General features: G+C 48.2%; 1 protein-coding gene across 1 annotated transcript in view; it reads left to right on the forward strand.

The window, feature by feature from the left end:
• Nucleotides 1-499: 499 nt before the first annotated feature.
• Nucleotides 500-20,309, forward strand: part of LOC141073046 (uncharacterized) — an 81,189-nt gene continuing 61,379 nt past the window's right edge. The window contains 2 exon segments of the mRNA XM_073560365.1: nucleotides 500-610; nucleotides 2,083-2,184. Coding sequence (XP_073416466.1) covers nucleotides 2,121-2,184 — 64 coding nt within the window. The 5' untranslated portion in view covers nucleotides 500-610; nucleotides 2,083-2,120.

The raw sequence follows: 20,309 nt of genomic DNA on the forward strand, positions 1-20,309 counted from the left end.
TCTTACTTACCCTTTATATATTTATAGGCGGAAGCTGATAAGTTAAAGCCAGGGATCATTATACTACAGGCCTAAAACCCTATTCTGCCTCCATACAGCAGGATTACAGCCAACATTTGCAGACTGGTGAGTGATAACACTGCTTCTTTGCATTGTAATTCAATTTATTCTATGCTGTTTATAAATATACTAGCTGAAGAGCCTGGCATTGCCCGGGCATAGTAACTACCTGTGGTTAGTGATAACAAATTATAATGATTATCCTCCATCCCATAGTCCCGTGTGCATACAACCTATATGTTTACTCATATTTGTTGCAGTATTGGGGGGGGCCGGGAAGATTTCTTGCACAGGGGCCCTCTGCAGTCTGTGTCCGCCCCTGCACCTGACAGATAGCGCTCGGCGCTGCAGTTCTGACACAGTGTAGAAGGAATCAGCACAGCCTGCAGTCAGCAGTGGAGACAGGACCCTCACAGCTGCTCCCTCCCCTCTACAGCCTCACAGCTATCAGCCTGCGGGGTCACATAGTAGGGGCGGGGCTACAGGGAGGGGCGGGGCCAGAGTCAGCCAGGAAGAAGGAACAAGAGAGACAGAAGACGAGAGACGGGAGGTAAATCTCTGAATGTCGGTGGGATTGTGCTCTGTGATATCACATCTATTACATTTATGGTTTTTGACCGCACGATGCAGAATTATGTGAGCAGCATGAGCTATACTTCTTCGTCTTCTCCTCATTCCTTCATACATGCCCATCTGCATTGTGCCTCCCTTGGGGCCTATAACTGCGCTGTTAATTTTTCCTTTTGTCTGGTTCTTAACCTTGTATGACTTCCTTGTACTGTTTTTTTTTATATGTTTTTAGCTATTTTTTACATTTATTTTACTCCCTTGTATAGCGCTATTCCACATTGCTTTACAGACATTGTCGGTACTGTCCCCATTGGGCCTCACAATCTACATTCCCTATCAGTATGTCTTCAGAATGTGACATGAAGTTGGGAGAACCCGGAGGAAACCCACGCAAACATGGGGAGAACATACAAACTCCTTGCAGATGTTGTCCTTGGTGGGATTTAAACCCCGGACCCCAGCGCTGCAAAGCAATAGTGCAAATTACTGAGCCGCCATAGGGTCCAAAAGTTGTTTGCTGTTGCCTTTATGTATGGTCTTAGTCATGCTTCTCAAGTGAGGGTCTGTATGATATGCTGCATGTGAAATTTGCTTATATTTGGGACTATGTTTGTGTCACTTATCAGTTATCGGTAACTGCCTTAGTGGTGGCAGCTTTGGGTTGTTATTTGTGAGCTTCAGTTACACATTATAGAGTTGTAATGCTATTAGACAGACTCGGTGGTCATGTATTGGATACCCCAGGTCACATCCACACATTATGATAACCAGCATCAGCGAGTGCGGTCATGACAATGGCCTTGCATATAAGACAGGAGTGCAGGCATATAGCAAATGTTCATCTACCTATCTCTTTATTTTAGACCAGTATTTCCCCAACACCAGTCCACACGGCTCACATTTTCAGCATTTCCTTAGTATTGCACAGATGGTGGAAGTATCATCAAGGCATCAGGAATCCTCTCTCCTGTGCAATACTATGGAAATCCTGAAAACATGACCCGTGGGGGCCGTGAGAACTAAAATTTAGGAAAAACTGGTTTAGACCATATTGAGCTGCATGTAAATAAAAGACATTACATTTATATCACAAGTGAACACCATAAAAAAAAAATAGCTTCCGATCCCACTAAAAATATCTTCCCCAAAAATGCAAAATTTCCAAGCAAAACAATTCTTCTATGATGGAAAATAAAAATGTCAGGGCATCCGAAATGTGAAGACAAAATAATGAAGGAAATCAGTGGACCCTACTCCAGCGACCCCGGCTTCTATCACTAGGCACCGCTATACTGACTCTGAGGGCAGCACTGGTGATAAAGGAGGTGGTGATGTCGTCATCGGTTGGCTGCTCAGGGGCTACACGAGCTTGTAGTAAAAGCATTCATCTAGAACTTTCCAAGTGAGTTTTCCTTCTGTCTGTGACTTTATTATATATTGTTATTTTCACAGTTTTGAAGTCCAGGGAAACATTTGATGAATAATCCATAATGGAGAAAAGAGAAAGCGATGTGCGGGGAGATGAGTGGCGGTGCAAAGAGGAAGTTCTTACAGGTAACCGTTCTGATGACGAGTCACCACTAGAGATGAGCGACTTTGCCTTTTTTCGGGTCGAGTCGGGTTTCATGAAACCCGACTTTCTCAAAAGTCAGGTCGAATGAAATCGGCCGATTATCGTGAAAAGTTGAAGGCCGACTGAAACACGAAACCCAAAGCAAGTCAATGGGGAACCAAGGTCGGAAGTGAGTGGAGGACAGGAAACACACCTACAGTGCCCATTTTAATGCGAAAAACATCAATTCTTATTACTTAAGCTTGTCAACCTTAATTTACTTTATAATAATAGTTAGGCATTGAAAACTGGGGGTTATTTGGCTAAAGTTGTGGGGGGGGTAGGGCTGGCTCCAGATTTTCGTGGGCCCTGGGCCAAAAAGTGTCACTGGGCTCCTTTAACACGTGCCACAATTCATGATCCGCTGATACGGCAGAGAAATAGCGGTATAGTACAATGAAAAATACTTCACTTCTTACATCACATGACTGATATCCATTTTAAATTCTCCAATAGCTCCAAAAACGGACAGTATATTACTCCATACAGTATTATGGCCACCGCATAGTGCGCTATACAGAGTAATTGTCATGATACCAGTGCTGGGTGACCGGCACTTCTGGGGTTAATGTTCTGATCTCAGTGCAGACTCTCACCTGCACACCTGGGACCTATTATGGTGGCCTCTCATTGGTTCTGGGGAGGCTCCCATCCCCTGTCAGTTATACTTTCGCCCTTGGCATTGTGTGGTGACCCCTGAGTGTGTTAGTGCTGTGTTCTGGTTACTTGATTCTCTGTGTATGACTCGGTCTGCTCTCTGGATATCGCTTTGGATTCTGCTTGGTACCTTCTATATCTGTTTGGTTTTGATCTCTGCTTGGCCCTGATTATCCGTTCTGTCTCCTCCTTGGTACTGTGCTGATATCTTGTGTATGACCTTTGGCTTTGTCTGACCTCCTGTCTGTTTATCCCTCCTGTACCTCGCTGGTCTGTACTGTGCATGACCTCTGCTTTGCCTGACTCTGAGTTCTCTAGCTTCTCTGAAAGCAGGACGCTAAGCCCCGCCCCCTTGCAGTCACATGACCATTCACATGACCATAGGTCCTATGCCGGCTTTCTGAACTTCAGCATCCACAGGTCCTGTGCATCGGTACTTTCTGGCTGTACCTGACCCCGGTACCCCTACATTGCAGGTGAGTCCCTGCTCAGCGGAGGCTGCACGCCGGCACTGACAGGATCCTGACACTCAGGACACGCGCACTGGCTCAGTGAGCAAGTACAGTGCGGTGTTCTTGACATTATAACTGACCATTAAGTTTTTGGGGGGTTTTTATGCAGAGAGTTATGGATCCCATACAGTCTCTGGCTGACCAGATGAAAAGTCTGAGTCAGATGTTTCAGGGTTTATCTCTGGAGCTGCGAGCTCTAGCTCGTTCTCAGCAGCAGGTTTCTGAGACAGTGCGGGGGGCTTTAGCTGCTGGGTCTCTGGGGGCTGGGGCGAGTGATGTTGTTTTGGTGTCCCCAGAACCACCTGTTAAACTGCCTGACTTTTTTTCTGGAAACAAAAAGGAGTTCAGGGTCTTCATGGAGGGGTGCAAACTTTTTTTGATTTGAGACCACGTTCCTCTGAGGACGAAAGTCAGAAGGTTGGGGTCGTTATGTCTCTGTTAAGAGGGTCACCACAAGCTTGGGCTTTCTCCCTTTCTCCCACTGCCCCTGAGAGAGTGTCTGTGAATGTATTCTTTGAGGCCCTCGGGCACATTTATGATGAGCCGGACCGAGTGCGATTGGCAGAGGACATGGTGATGAGTGTCTGTCAGGGGAAACACTCAGCTCAGTTGTTTTGTACTGAATTCCGCCGCTGGGCCGCAGAGGTCTCTTGGAGCGACACCGCACTCCGAGGACTCTTTCGCAGAGGCTTGTCCGAGCGGCTGCAGGATGCCTTGGCATTACATCCCTCACCTAACTCTCTCGAGGACGCCATGACCAAGGCCGTCCGGATGGACCGCAGGCTGCGGGCCAGTGGGGTGATGCAGGTGGAAACTCCATTATTCCCCAGTGGAAAAGAGACTGCCCCTGAGCCCATGGATGTAGGCGCCCTCTCCCTGAAGGATACGGAGAGGAAACGCCAGAAGGACAAGCAGTTATGCTTTTACTGCGGTAAAACAGGACATTGGAAAAGGGAGTGTCCTGATTGCCCGTCTTCAAACCCGGTCGGCGGGAAACAACTAGGTCTGGGTAGTCAACGGGGAGACTGCTCAGACCCTCAGGTACCATTTTCCTCGTTTTCTAAAGTGTTACTGCCTGTGGAACTGTTTGTGGACGGTAGTTCTTTTTCCTCTACAGCCTTTGTGGACTGCGGATCATCTATTAACCTCATTGACTCCCAATTGGTCACACACTGCAAGATAGGGACAGTTAGGCTCAAGGTTCCGATCAAGGTGATGGCCATTGACTCCTCTCCCCTCACTAAGGAGGGAATTCTCTGTACAGTCATGGCCAAAAGTTTTGAGAATGACACAAATATTAATTTTTACAAAGTCTACTGCTTCATTTTTTCTAATGGCAATTTGCATATACTCCAGAATGTTATAAAGAGTGATCAGCTTAACAGCAATTACTTGCAAAGTCAATATTTGCCTAGAAAATTAACTTTATCCCCCAAAACACATTTCAACATCATTGCAGCCCTGCCTTAAAAGGACCAGCTAACATCGTTTCAGTGATTGCTCCATTAACACAGGTGTGGGTGTTGATGAGGACAGGGCTGGAGATCAATCTGTCATGATTAAGTAAGAATGACACCACTGGACACTTTAAAAGGAGGCTGGTGCTTGGCATCATTGTTTCTCTTCTGTTAACCATGGTTATCGCTAAAGAAACACGTGCAGTCATCATTGCACTGCACAAAAATGGCCTAACAGGGAAGAGTATTGCAGCTAGAAAGATTGCACCTCAGTCAACAATCTATCGCATCATCAAGAACTTCAAGGAGAGAGGTTCTCTTGTTGCCAAAAAGGCTCCAGGGCGCCCAAGAAAGACCAGCAAGCGCCAGGACCGTCTCTTAAAAGTGTTTCAGCTGCGGATCGGGCTACCAGCAGTGCAGAGCTTGCTCAGGAATGGCAGCAGGCAGGTGTGAGTGCATCTGCACGCACTGTGAGGCGGAGACTCTAGGAGCAAGGCCTGGTCTCAAGGAGGGCAGCAAAGAAGCCACTTCTCTCCAGGAAAAACATCATGGACAGACTGATATTCTGCAAGAGGTACAGGGAGTGGACTGCTGAGGACTGGGGTAAAGTCATTTTCTCTGATGAATCCCCTTTTCGATTGTTTGGGACATCTGGAAAACGGCTTAGGCCTGTTTCACACTTCCGTTTTTTCAAATCCGTCAAAATCCGTTGGTTTCCGTAAAAAAACGGATCCGCCATTTTTTGCAGGATCCCTTTTTTTGTCCCATAGACTTCCATTACGGTTACCGCGGATCCGTCAAAAAAACGGATCCGGTTTTTTAAAAACGGATCCGTTTGCATCCGTTTCCGTCAAAAAAACGGAAACGGATCCGTTTGGCGGACACAAAAACGGAAGTGTGAAACAGGCCTTATTCGGAGAAGACCAGGTGAGCGCTACCACCAGTCTTGTCTCGTCAACTGTCAAGCATCCTGAAACCATTCATGTGTGGGGTTGCTTCTCAGCCAAGGGAATGGGCTCTCTCTCAGTCTTGCCTAAAAACACAGCCATGAATAAAGAATGGTACCAGAATGTCCTCCAAGAGCAACTTCTCCCAACCGTCCAAGAGCAGTTTGGCGATCAACAATGCCTTTTTCAACATGATGGAGCACCTTGCCATAAAGCAAAGGTGATAACTAAATGGCTCAGGGAACAAAACATAGAGATTTTGGGACCATGGCCTGGAAACTCCCCAGATCTTAATCCCATTGAGAACTTGTGGTCAATCATCAAGAGACGGGTGGACAAACAAAAACCTTCAAATTCAGACAAAATAAAAGCATTGATTTTGCAAGAGTGGACTGCTATCAGTCAGGATTTGATCCAGAAGTTGATTGAGAGCATGCCAGGGAGAATTGCTGAGGTCCTGAAGAAGAAGGGTCAACACTGCAAATATTGACTTGCTGCATTAACTCATTCTAACTGTCAATATAACCTTTTGTTACTCATAATATGATTGCAATTATATTTCTGTATGTGATGAAAACATCTGACAAACACACATAAAAACCAGAGGCCAGTAGATCATGTGAAAATATAATATTTGTGTCATTCTCTAAACTTTTGGCCATGACTGTATATCTGACGTGTTTTCGCTCAGAGTGGGCGCTACTCATGTGGAAAACCTAAGTTGTTTTGTGCTGGACAATCTACCTGCAGGGTTGGTGTTGGGCATGCCCTGGTTACAACGCCATAACCCAGTTATTAACTGGAAAACGGGGGAGATTGTTCAATGGAGGTTTAATGATTTTGTGAGTTATGTGATAAATCCGCACTGCTGGTTGAACCTGTTAAATCTGTGTCTGTATCATCTGTCGAGCTGGAAGGTATTCCGGAATGCCTGAAGGACTTCAAAGATGTATTCTCCGAAAGCGAGGCCGAGACGTTACCGCCACATAGACCTTTTGACTGCGCTATTGAGCTGGTCCCGGGGGCTAAATTACCTAAAGCCCATCTGTTTAATTTGTCCGGTCCTGAGCGCTTGGCTATGAAGGAGTACATTGCTGAAAGTCTGCGCAAAGGACACATACGTCCTTCAGTCTCACCTGTGGCAGCAGGTTTCTTTTTTGTAAAGAAAAAAGATGGCGGGTTACGTCCCTGTCTCGACTTCCAGGAGCTTAATCAGATTACTGTACGGAATACGTACCCCCTTCCGTTGATTCCCGATTTATGTAACCAACTATCAGGGGCTGTCATGTCGGACGCTATTCACACCACAGCGTCCGGCAGGCAGCGGTAGTTCCATCTCCGTCCACTATAGCCTCAGTGGCGCCGGCTTGATTTTACTCAGGTTATCGGGGGTTAATCTAGCTGGAAATCAGGTGGGATGCTTGGTCACGCCCACGGTCTTTAAATAGTCGTGCTGGCCTATGGGCGTCGCCGATTATAGCTTGTGTTTTATGCCAAGTGGTTCCGGTCTGGAGAGGAGGTGTTGGAGAGAGAAATTCGTATCTGGTGGCGTATGATCCGTTGTTACCTTTTCGCCTTCCTATATTTGTGTTTTGCTTTGCCCTGTTCACATTACAGTATGTCCTGTGTGTATGCGGCGCAGTGCGGTTTAAGTTCTCCCTGTCTGTCATTACTGTGTAGGCTTTGGTGGTTTGACGCCTCACTGGGTGGAGGGTGGAGGGTTCAGCTTAGGGCTGAACAGGAGATAAGGAAAGGTTGGAGGCTCAGGCATTTGCACCATTAGCAAAAACCCTGGGTTGAGGGTCAGACAGGGTTTTCCCTAGTTGGAGAGACTCCGCAGGGGCCCCGGGTATTTCAGCCTTAATTGACCTAAGCCCCGCATAACATTATAATCGGCCAACAATATTTTGGTGGTCCATGGATTCCATGACTTCCATAAACTGCCAGTTGGCGGCGCTGTCCTTACAGGTCACCGAGTTGAAGGGGGCAGTTCAGCAGCAGGGCCTGGTTGTAGCTAATGTGCAAGCGGCTTCTGCAGGTGCAGAGCCGAAGATTCCGCTGCCTGAACGATTTGCTGGGGAACGCAGCAAATTTGTCATCTTTCGGGAGGCCTGCAAGCTATACTTTCGCATGCGCCCTGTCTCCTCAGGTAATGAGGCTCAGCGGGTGGGTCTGGTGTTATCATTACTGAGTGGGGACCCCCAAGCATGGGCGTTTTCCTTACCAGCTGACTCTGCTACGTTTCATTCGGTTGAGAATGTTTTTGCAGCACTCGGGCTCATTTATGATGATCCCGACAGATTGGCTCTAGCGGAATCTAAAATCCACGCCCTCCGTCAGGGGGAACGCATGGCGAAAGACTATTGTTCAGAGTTTCGCCGTTGGGCAGTAGACACACAGTGGAACGACCCAGCGCTGCGGAGTCAGTTTATTCATGGGGTTTCAGGAAGAGTTAAACAGGCCCTCCTGATGTATGAGACTCCTGCATTGTTAGAGTCTGCCATGAGTTTGGTTATTCGTATTGATCGCCGTTTGCGTCAGGGGGCGCAGGAGGCGCTGCCCCTGGGGGAAAGCAGGGGTGCAAGTGTGGTTGCTGCAGGTGAGCCCACTGAACCTATGCAAATCGCTGGGGTATCACATGTTAAGCGTCGCGTTCCTGGGTTCAGGAAGCAAGGAGCATGTTTTTACTGTGGTAAAAGAGATCATTATGTAAATGCTTGTCCTGTGCTACCTGAGGCTAGTTTCACACTTGCTTTTTTCTGCAGCGCATTTTTCCCGCAAAAAAACGCATTGAAAAAACGCATACATAAGCATACAACTGCTGCGTTTTTTTCAAGCATTTTTATGAGCATGCATGAAAAAAACGCAGCGTTTTTATGCGTTTGTATGCGTTTTTAGCGCGTTTTTACCGCGTTTGCGTTTTTTTCCAACATTTTTAGGTGGCCCCTCACACTACCCAAACCATGACTTTACTAACCCTAACCCTGACCCTAACCCTAACCCTAACCCTGACCCTAACCCTAACCCTAACCCTGACCCTAACCCTTAACCAAATCATACTTAACCCTAACCCAAACCCTAAACCCTAACTAACCCTAACCCTAACCCTGACCCTAACCCTAACCCTAACCCTAACCCTAACCCTGACCCTAACCCTAACCCTGACCCTAACCCTTAACAAAACCATACTTAACCCTAACCCTGACCCTGACCCTAACCCTAACCCTAACCCTAACCCTGACCCTAACCCTAACCCTAACCCTGACCCTAACCCTTAACAAAACCATACTTAACCCTAATCCTGACCCTAACCCTGACCCTAACCCTTAACCAAACCATACTAAACCCTAACCCTGACCCAAAACCCAACCCTAACCCTGACCCTGACCCTAACCCTAACCCTAAACCCCCTTAACTAACCCTAACTCTAACTCAAACCCCTAAATTCCATGGTTAAAAAAAAAAAACGCATATGCAAAAAAACGCTTACATGAGCATGCCAGTGCGCACATATGCGCATCCATAGGCTATAATGGCCCTTTTTAGCGCAAAACGTGCGCATATGTGCGCATGCGCTTTTTTGCAGGGCCAAAAAATGCAACATGATGCGTCTGGAAAATCCAATCGCACACCCCAAAAAAACGCAGCGCATGAAAATCGCATACATGCGCTTACAAGCGCGCAAGTATGCGCACCCATGTTAAAGATAGGGGAAAAAACGCATGCGCAGGTTAGCGTTTTTTTCCAGCGCTAAAAAACGCAAATGTGAAACCAGCCTAAGAAAGTCGCACCGGCGGAAAACTGGTAAGCTCAGAGGGTATGGAGGAGGCCCAACTGAGCGTATGCATATCCTCCATGATGGTATCCCAATGTATGCTCCCTGCCAGGGTTATTATTGCGGGCAGAGAGCTACCAATATCAGTGTTTGTGGATAGTGGCTCCGCCACCAATCTCATGGATGAGGAGTTTGCATGCACAGCCGGTTTTAAGATCGAAAAACTCCCTCATCCTATTCGGGTGGTTACCATTAATGCCGCTCCCCTCCCACTGGGGAGATTACTGAGTTCGTAGCTGAGGTTAAACTCCACATTGGGGTCCTACATTCTGAGTGGGTTACATGTAGGGTGCTCAATAATCTCCCAGCACAGATGGTCCTGGGTTTCCCATGGTTGTCCAAGCACAACCCGGTGATTGACTGGAGAACCCAGGACATAGTCCAGTGGAGTGGTTTCTGCCAGGAAAATTGCTTGGCCACATGTGTGTCCGCCGTGAAGTCCAGCCTTCCGGAGGCATTGCTGGATTTTGCGGACGTGTTCTCTGAGAGGGGTTGCTCAGAACTGCCTCCACATCGAACCTATGACTGTGTGATTAGGTTAAAACCCGGGGCCAAATTGCCAAAGGCTAGGATGTTTAGTATTTCTGGTCCGGAGAGACAAGCTCTTAAAGACTACATCGCGGAGAGCCTAAGTGAAGGGCACATCCGGCCTTCATCCTCGCCTGTAGCAGCGGGGTTTTTCTTCATTAAGAAGAAAGATGGGGGGTTACGCCCGTGTCTGGATTTCCGGGAGTTAAACCAGATAACGGTCCGTGATCCCTACCCGATGCCTCTGATCCCTGATTTGTTCAACCAGGTTGCTGGTGCGAAGTGGTTTTCCAAACTTGACCTCAGGGGGGCGTACAACCTCTTAAGGGTCCGTCAGGGCAATGAATGGAAGACGGCGTTTAATACCCCTGAGGGTTATTTTGAAAACCTAGTTATGCCATTTGGGTTGACAAACGCGCCTGCTGTTTTCCAACATTTCATAAATGATGTATTCGCTCATGTGCTGGGGAAATTTGTGATTGTGTACCTGGATGATATCCTCATTTATTCGAGCGACCGGGACACTCATTTAGAGCATGTCAGGCAGGTGTTACAGTTGCTTCGTGAGAATAAGCTCTATGCTAAGCTTGAAAAATGCGTATTTTTTGTTCAGGAGTTGCCTTTTTTGGGATATATTGTGTCCGCCGCAGGGTTTAAAATGGACGCCGCGAAGGTGCAAGCGGTGCTGCGATGGGAACGGCCTGATAATCTAAAAGCGCTCCAGCGGTTCCTTGGGTTTGCCAACTATTATAGGAAGTTTATTAAGAATTTTTCTACTATAGCCAAACCGCTCACGGACATGACGAGAAAAGGTACCAATCTCGCTATCTGGTCTGAGGTTGCGGTGCGTGCATTTGAGCTTCTGAAAAACCGTTTTGCTTCAGCCCCCATTCTGGTGCAACCGGACGTATCTAAACCTTTTACTGTGGAGGTCGATGCGTCTGAGGTGGGAGTGGGGGCAGTACTGTCACAGGGCTCGTCCTTGAGCAATATGCGTCCATGCGCCTACTTCTCCAAGAAGCTGTCGCCTGCCGAACGGAATTACGATATCGGCAACAGGGAGTTGTTGGCCATCAAATTGGCTTTTGAGGAATGGCGACACTTCTTGGAGGGGGCGGCCCACCAGGTCACAGTCATCACCGACCATAGAGCAGGTTTTTATCTGGAGTCGGCCAAGCGTCTGTCTCCCAGGCAGGCTCGCTGGGCATTGTTTTTTTACACGATTTAACTTTCTGGTGACTTACCGTCCTGGGGCTAAAAACACCAAGGCGGATGCCTTGTCCAGGTGTTTTCCGGGGAGAGAACCTCGGGAAGATCCGGTACCCATCCTCCAGGAAAGTGTAGTGGTTTTGGCTCTCACGACTGAGGTAGAGGCGGAGATTTCCGAGGCACAGGAGGAGGTACCGCCAGGACTTCCCGCTAACAAGTCATTCGTACCCCTTCATCTTCGTCTTAAGGTGTTGGGGGAACACCACGACTCTGTCCTGGCCAGTCATCCAGGGGTTAGGGGCACCTTGGAGCTGGTATCGCGCCGCTTCTGGTGGCCAAAAATCCGGCAGGACGTGGTCTCGTACGTGGCAGCTTGCATCACGTGCGCTAGGGCCAAGTCGCCCAGATCCCGTCCTGCTGGCACTCTACAGCCTCTGGGGGGTACCTAGTAGGCCATGGACAGAAATCTCCATGGACTTTATCACGGACTTGCCTGCCTCGGCGGGGAACACGGTCATCCTGGTGGTGGTTGATCGATTTTCGAAGATGGCGCATTTTGTGTCGTTGCCTTCCTTGCCCAACGCGAAGACGTTGGCTCAGGTTTTTGTGCAGGAGGTGGTCAGACTACACGGAGTTCCGTCGGACATAGTGTCTGATAGGGGTACCCAGTTTGTGGCGAAGTTTTGGAAAGCTTTTTGCTCACGATTGGGGATCAAGTTGTCTCATTCGTCGGCGTTTCATCCGCAGTCAAATGGTCAAACTGAGCGCATGAACCAAAATCTGGAGCAGTATTTGCGATGTTTTGTGTCTGACAACCAAGAGGAGTGGTCGACATTCCTTCCCTTGGCCGAGTTCGCATTAAATAATCACCGCCAAGAATCATCGGGAGAGTCTCCGTTCTTTTGTGTTTATGGGCACCATCCTCAGTTTTGTACCTTGCGTCAGGGTGGCTCTGGGGGCATCCCGGAGGAGGACCAGCTAGGAGCTCAACTATCATCGGTCTGGAGGAGTGTGAAACAGCGATTGCTGAGCATGAGTGCAAGGTACAAACGAGTGGCTGACGCTAGACGCGTGCCAGGTCCGGACCTGTGTGTGGGTGATTGGGTGTGGTTAGCTACTAAAAACATAAAACTCAAAATTCCATCATTGAAATTGGGTCCAAGGTTTATTGGCCCTTTTAAGATTGCTGCCATCATTAACCCAGTTGCTTATCGGTTGGAACTTCCTGCGGTATACAAGATACACAACGTGTTTCACAGGGCTTTATTGAAAAAGGTGGTAGGCTCTGTGGACACGACGCCGATGCCACCTCCAGTCATGGTGGATGGCGATTTAGAGTTTGAAGTCTCCAAGGTGATGGACTCTCGAGTACTGCTCCGTACTCTTCAGTATTTGGTACACTGGCGGGGGTATGGTCCGGAGGAGAGGTCTTGGGTACCAGCCACGGACATACATGCGGATCGGCTGGTCAGTTCGTTTCACCGCCGTCATCCGGACAAGCCGGGTCCTATGAGTCTTGAGGGCCCTGGGGTCCCTCGTAGAAGACGGGGTACTGTCTTGTCGGACGCTATTCACACCACAGCGTCCGGCAGGCAGCGGTAGTTCCAACTCCGTCCACTATAGCCTCAGTGGCGCCGGCTTGATTTTACTCAGGTTATCGGGGGTTAATCTAGCTGGAAATCAGGTGGGATGCTTGGTCATGTCCACGGTCTTTAAATAGTCGTGCTGGCCTATGGGCGTCGCTGATTATAGCTTGTATTTTATGCCAAGTGGTTCCGGTCTGGAGAGGAGGTGTTGGAGAGAGAAATTCGTATCTGGTGGCGTATGATCCGTTGTCACCTTTTCGCCTTCCTATATTTGTGTTTTGCTTTGCCCTGTTCACATTACAGTATTGTCCTGTGTGTATGCGGCGCGGTGCTGTTTAAGTTCTCCCTGTCTGTCATTACTGTGTAGGCTTTGGTGGTTTGACGCCTCACTGGGTGGAGGGTGGAGGGTTCAGCTTAGGGCTGAACAGGAGATAAGGAAAGGTTGGAGGCTCAGGCATTTGCACCATTAGCAAAAACCCTGGGTTGAGGGTCAGACAGGGTTTTCCCTAGTTGGAGGGACTCCGCAGGGGCCCCGGGTATTTCAGCCTTAATTGACCTAAGCCCCGCGTAACAGGGGCAAAGTGGTTTTCTAAACTGGATCTTCGGGGGGCATATAATTTGATAAGGGTCCGAGAGAGGGATGAATGGAAAACCGCGTTCCTCACGACCGAGGGACTATTTGAAAATTTAGTCATGCCGTTTGGTCTTACCAACGCCCCCGCCATATTTCAGAATTTCATCAACGTGGTATTCTCGGATCTCATTGGTCGTTTTGTCGTTATCTACTTAGATGATATTTTGATTTACTCCCCCGACAAGCATTCTCATTTGGAACATGTACGAACTGTTCTCCAAAGACTGAGAGAAAATCATCTGTATGCCAAATTGGAGAAATGTGTATTCTGTGTGCAAGAATTGTCTTTTTTGGGGTTAATTGTATCCGGTGAGGGTTTTCGCATGGACCCCAAGAAGGTGCAGGCCATTGCGGATTGGGTGCAACCCCGAGATCTTAAGGGTCTTCAGCGCTTCTTGGGGTTCGCCAATTATTACCGCAAATTTATCCGGGGGTTTTCGCAAGTGGTCAAACCTCTCACGGATCTAACATGCAAAGGTGCGGATGTGAGAAATTGGTCCTCGCTTGCAAAAGAGGCCTTTGCGACGCTGAAAAATGTTTTATGTCTGCTCCTGTCTTGGTACAGCCAGATCCTTCCAAGCCATTTGTAGTGGAGGTTGATGCCTCCGAGGTGGGGGTGGGGGCGGTGTTGTCCCAAGGGCCTGCCACTCTACCCAAACTCAGGCCATGTGCCTTCTTTTCCAGGAAGTTCTCTGCTGCTGAAAGAAATTATGATGTAGGCAATAGAGAGCTTCTTGCGGTTAAGTTGGCGTTTGAAGAATGGAGGCACTTTTTGGAGGGGGCCAGTCACCCGGTTACTGTGATCACTGATCACAAAAATTTGTCTTACATCGAGTCTGCTAAAAGATTAATGCCCAGACAGGCCCGTTGGTCACTTTTTTTTTCTCGCTTCCAGTTTACTATTACATTCCGTCGAGAGTCAAAGAATGTCAAGGCTGACGCCTTATCTCGTAGTTTTCACCCTGTGTCTGTCCTTGAGCCACTGTCCTCCATTCTGCACCCTGGGGTGGTGTTAGCAGGGATCTCGTCTGAATTGGAATGGGAAATTGAGGGGGCCCAGTCGCTGGCTCCTGCGGCCAAGCCAGGGGGCAAGTTGTTTGTCCCAGAGCAACTTCGCCTTAAACTCTTGCAAGAGTTCCACGAATCCAAGTTGTGTGCTCACCCTGGTATATCAGCCACGCGACTGGCGGTGGCTAGGATCTTCTGGTGGCCTACTCTGGGTTCTGATATAAAGAAATTCATTTCTGGTTGTGGGGTCTGCGCTCGTTCTAAAAGCTCCCATAGCCGGCCGGCGGGGGAGCTGATGCCCTTGGAAGTTCCCGAAAGACTGTGGACCCATCTGTCCATGGATTTTATTACCAATCTTCCCTCTTCCAGGGGTAATACGGTGGTATGGGTAGTGGTGGATTTTCTAAGCAGGCTCATTTTGTACCCCTGTCCGCATTACCTTCTGCTGAGATCTTATCCAGATTGTTTGTGCAGCATGTGGTCCGCTTGCATGGGGTACCCCTGAATGTGGTGTCTGATCGTGGTGTGCAGTTTGTGGCTAAGTTTTGACGTGCTTTCTGCAAAAAATTAGGGATATCTCTGTCTTTTTCGTCTGCATACCATCCTGAGATTAATGGTCAGACGGAACGCACTAATCAGTCTCTGTAACAGATCCTCAGATGTCTGACTTCTGCTAGACAGAATGACTGGTGTGATATACTGCCGTTGGCTGAATTTGCCTTCAATAGTCGGGTGAGTCAATCCACTGGTATGTCCCCTTTCTTGATCAACTATGGGTTCAGTCCTCATTTTGGTGAGTTTTCTCGTCTGGATTCGGTGTGCCCCGGGGCTGAGGACTCTGTTCAGCGGTTAAAAGATACATGGGCAGAAGTCCAGTGGCGTATATCTAGGTCTCAAGGCAGGTATAAGTTTTTCGCGGACAGGAAACGAACACCTGGTCCCATGTTTCAGGTGGGAGAGAAAGTTTGGCTCTCCACGTGAAACATTAAGTTAAAGATTCCGTCAGCCAAGTTGGGCCCCAAATTCATTGGCCCGTACAAGATTGTGGAAAAAATCAAACCAGTAGCATACAGGCTGTGCCTTCCACCCTCTTTCAAGATCCCTAACGTCTTCCATAGATCTCTACTGAAGCCGTTTGAAGCAGTCCGGGGAGAATCCGAGTCCGCTGCTCCTCCGGTTTCAGTTGAGGGACATGTGGAATATGAGATTGGTCACATAATAGATTCTAGGTTGGTATGGCGGTCAGTACAGTACCTAGTTCATTGGAAGGGGTATGGGCCGGAGGACAGGTCCTGGGTGCTGGCCCGGTTGATGCATGTGGATCGTCTGGTTCTGGCTTTCCATGCTAGGTACTCGGGCAAGCCTGGGGGTCCAGAGGCCCCCCATTGAGAGGGGGGTACTGTCATGATACCAGTGCTGGGTGACCGGCACTTCTGGGGTTAATGTTCTGATCTCAGTGCAGACTCTCACCTGCACACCTGGGACCTATCATGGTGGCCTCTCATTGGTTCTGGGGAGGCTTCTTATAGCCTCAGGAAGCTCCCATCCCCCGTCAGTTATACTTTCACCCTTGGCATTGTGTGGTGACCCCTGAGTGTGTTTGTGCTGTGTTCTGGTTACTTGATTCTCTGTGTATGACTCGGTCTGCTCTCTGGATATCGCATTGGATTCTGCCTGGTACCTCCTATGTCTGTTTGGTTTTGATCTCTGCTTGGCCCTGATTATCCGTTCTGTCTCCTCCCTGGTACTGTACTGATATTTTGTGTATGACCTTTGGCTTTGTCTGACCCTCCCGTCTGTTTATCCCTCCTGTACCTCACTGGTCTGTACTGTGCATGACCTCTGCTTTGCCTGACTCTGAGTTATCTAGCTTCTCTGAAAGCAGGATGCTAAGCCCCGCCCCCTTGCAGTCACATGACCATTCACATGACCATAGGTCCTATGCCGGCTTTCTGAACTTCAGCATCCACAGGTCCTGTGCATCGGTACTTTCTGGCTGTACCGGTACCCCTACATTGCGGGTGAGTCCCTGCTCAGCGGAGGCTGCACGCCGGTGCTGACAGGATCCTGACACTCAGGACACGCGCACTGGCTCAGTGAGCAAGTACAGTGCGGTGTTCTTGACAGTAATGAGGCCCATATATTTCTCCATACAGAATCATTGGTCCCATATAATGTTCCATACAGTATATGATGAGCTCCACATAATGCTACAGTATATGTTGGTCCCCATGGATGAAGCTCCACTGTCTTATGTGCCTAAATAATGCTCCATATATAATGGGCCCCATTTCTATTGCTCCAGTGTATAATGGGCCCTGTAACTGCTGCTCCAGTGTCTGATGTCCACCTTTGGAATGCTCCAGTGTATGGTGGGCCTCATATATCATTCTCCAGATTATAGTGCTCCCCAAAAATTGCTGTCCCAACATTGAAAACAGTTAAATAAGTCTCCTCGCTAGGGAATCCCTGTACTAGTCTGGACTCCTCGTCGTCCCCATCTTCCATCTCACTGCACATGGACTGTTTAGACAGAGGGCGTACAGACGTGATGCCATCGCGCTCTCTGACCAGAATGTCACTGTCAGGAAATGCGGAAGACGTTTGTAGGGACACTGACGGTCCTGCAGCAGAAACCGGAGGAAGTAGCAGCTGTAAATGCTCTGTTCCCAACTAAGGCTCGGAGGCCCCAGCAGCGACTTGTGTGAGCCAGAAGGAAAAGGCTACGGCTGCCTGCCATACGAGAAAGTTTCAAAAGAGAGTCAACAGGGGGAAATTCAGTGAACTCAGTACTGCGAGTACCTCACTCAGATAAGCACTAGAACGGAGGCCACACTACCTATCTGCAGAGAGAGAATTCCTAATTTGCTTCCAGGCTGACCAACTCCTCCATCTGTACTCTGGGTCCTGGACGGCACTTACCAAGTACAGGTGTCATCTTTCTCCTGCGCCTGGCGCATGGCTCTGCTACATCCTGCACTGCACACCATCTACCAACTCTTTCATCTGCCCTGCGACTACGGCCCTACCTGTGCAGGGCTTCTACATCTTAGCTGCACCACAACATCTGTCCCAGAGAAGCTACACTGCAGCGCGGGTCAATCTGATCTGAAACCACAGGTGGCGTCACGTATCATTCACCTATAAACGTTATTCACCCCTTTGCATGGACGCCCAGGGCCACGGAACGGGTCATCACCACCAACGTGACACATCCCTCTGAGACACTGGCCCGATACCGATTAACCCCACTGCCCTGGCTGGCCACCCACACTCCATGTCAGATTCATCTTGGACTGGGGAATTCACAATTTGACTTGATAACCCAGGCATGGTATGATAGAAAGAGCTACATGGACTAATGTGAAGTGTGGCCTGCTGCATCATTCACTTTTGGTGGGGGTGAAGGACACAAGGAAAGGGGTTCTTCCTGACCAGGAGCCAGCACTTGATGACTCAGTGCTTGCATTTTTTTGAAACTTCAGAAGAGGAGGGCATATTTGCTGGAGTCTGTTTCGGCAATGTAAGCCAAAACCAGTTCCTGATGCTCCGGCTTTAAAAGCGGTTAACCTACTCCCAAAAAAGGTAGCCTTCCAGGCGTTCCGGAGCCAGACCATGACGAAGGCTCAACACCTCCTGCCTTAGCTGCTATTGTACTTTTGCCACTACCAGAAGATGCACCACCACCATCAGCACCAGCTGGCCCCCCCACGTCCGCGGCCTCTTCCATTAAACTTCAATATTTTGCAGAAAATGAACCCAAAATAACATCAGATATATGGTACTGTATCAGAAGAGTACAGCTCTATACAGTCAAAGGATAATTGTCAATCTCCCTATATATTCAATCAGTCACACAGAGACACTCACAGGCTCAGTATGGCTTAGAAAAGAATATAAAAAGTAGAAAAAGTGTACAGTATCATCAGATAGCAGGTATATATAGTATAGTTTAAACATTCCAAATCTCCGTAGATATTTCAGGAGGCAGGCACAGACGCTCTCAGGCTCAGTATGGATTACAACACAATATAAAAAGCTGTAAAACGGTAATGGATCTGAAGAGTACAGCTGTACACAGTGTAGGGGTCATTGTTGTCAATCTCAGTATTTATTTCCACAGTCAGAAAATAACTCTCACTTGGTCAGTTTGGATTAGACCAGAATATAAAAAGCAGTAAATGGGTAATGTATCACAAGCGTAGAGCTCTATACACTAGTGTTGGGGTAATTTTTAAATGTACATCTAAATTGCAGGAGTAACCCACAGACTGTCACACGCTCAGGATGGATCAAACCACAATATAACAAGAAGGTCCGCAAGAAATAATCACACATGTGGGACAATGTTCCAGGTGTCAGTGATACACTTAGAGTGGTGGGTGCAGGAGGACTTCGTGGCAGAAAGGGTACAGTATCACCAGATACCAGGTATATATAGCATAGTTTAAACAATAAAAATGTACGTCTATATATCAGGAGTAGTGTTGAGCCACCCCACTAGTGTTTGAGTTCGTTTTGTTTCGTAGAACAGGAGGCAAGTTCGTCGAACGTTCGACGAACACTGTCGAACACCATTGAAAACAATGGCAGGCAAACACAAACACATACTAACACATAGAAAACAATTACAAAACACCTTAAAAGGTGTCCCAAAGCAGACAAAATGTTCAGAATACAAAAATAACATATGGAAAAGGGCAACTACATATAGAAAAGAGGTGGAGGAGTAAAAGGAGGAGACACAGATATAGGCATGTCATGCCCTTATGAAGTCAAGAAAGTCTGGAATAAAAATGTAAAATACAAAAAAAACCTAAAAATCTGAAATCGAAGACGATCATATATCGTCGGACTTCCCACCATAAATTATGCCAACTGCCGATCGGGCAGCGTTATTCCCACGAACCTCCGAACAGCGTCCATGAAGGCAAAGTCTTTGGTTTCCGGGGGCAGTATAGTTGCAAAACTGAACCTTAAAGGAATGTCCAGAAGGGCACCACCGGGAGTGGAGCCTGCGGCTTAATTCGACTCCACCTGGGAAACCTTAACCATGCCAGCTACAGAAAAGATGGACAGATTGCAAGCTTTGTCGATTCTGTGGGTGGTGGTGGATGTCCGTTTTTAGTTGTGCTAGCAATTTGTCAGCTTAATTCCGTTAACGAACGAGACTCCGGCATGCCCCTGCGGTACGCGTCAAGCTTACTAGAGGGACACGCGAGGCTCTGGCACGCGAGATTGAGCAATAGAACAGGTCTGTCATGCCCTTACATGTCCGGGGCTGCATGCGTGCTACACTGAAAGGACCAGCATGTGTCGCTTACAGGTGCAGATAACCCGCTGAACACCTTTAGTGATGGGGATCTGGGATTCCAATTCTTTCCCGCGAACGAGGATTTCCCAGCAAGTGCAGGTCAACCGGAATTACGGAATTAGGCCTAACTGGCATTCCAGAAAGAATGAAAAAATTAAGTGTCCAAACCACAGGTGCTGTAGCTTGCTTAACAGCTGGGCTCCTATGCTGAGTAGCACGCAGTTCTTACATAAACAGGCGGCATAGCTTTGTTCACGGGTAGTCAACTCTGCTGAGTAGCAGACAGTGCTTACATAAACAGGCTGCATAACTAGGTTCACAGGTGGGCTCCTCTGCTGAGCAGTAGACACCGGTACTAGTCCCAAAGTATTCACTGGGCT

This window comes from Dendrobates tinctorius, unplaced genomic scaffold (assembly GCF_039654945.1).
Source record: "Dendrobates tinctorius isolate UK_male_01 unplaced genomic scaffold, ASM3965494v1 ptg000295l, whole genome shotgun sequence".
NCBI classification, from domain to species: Eukaryota; Metazoa; Chordata; class Amphibia; order Anura; family Dendrobatidae; genus Dendrobates; species Dendrobates tinctorius.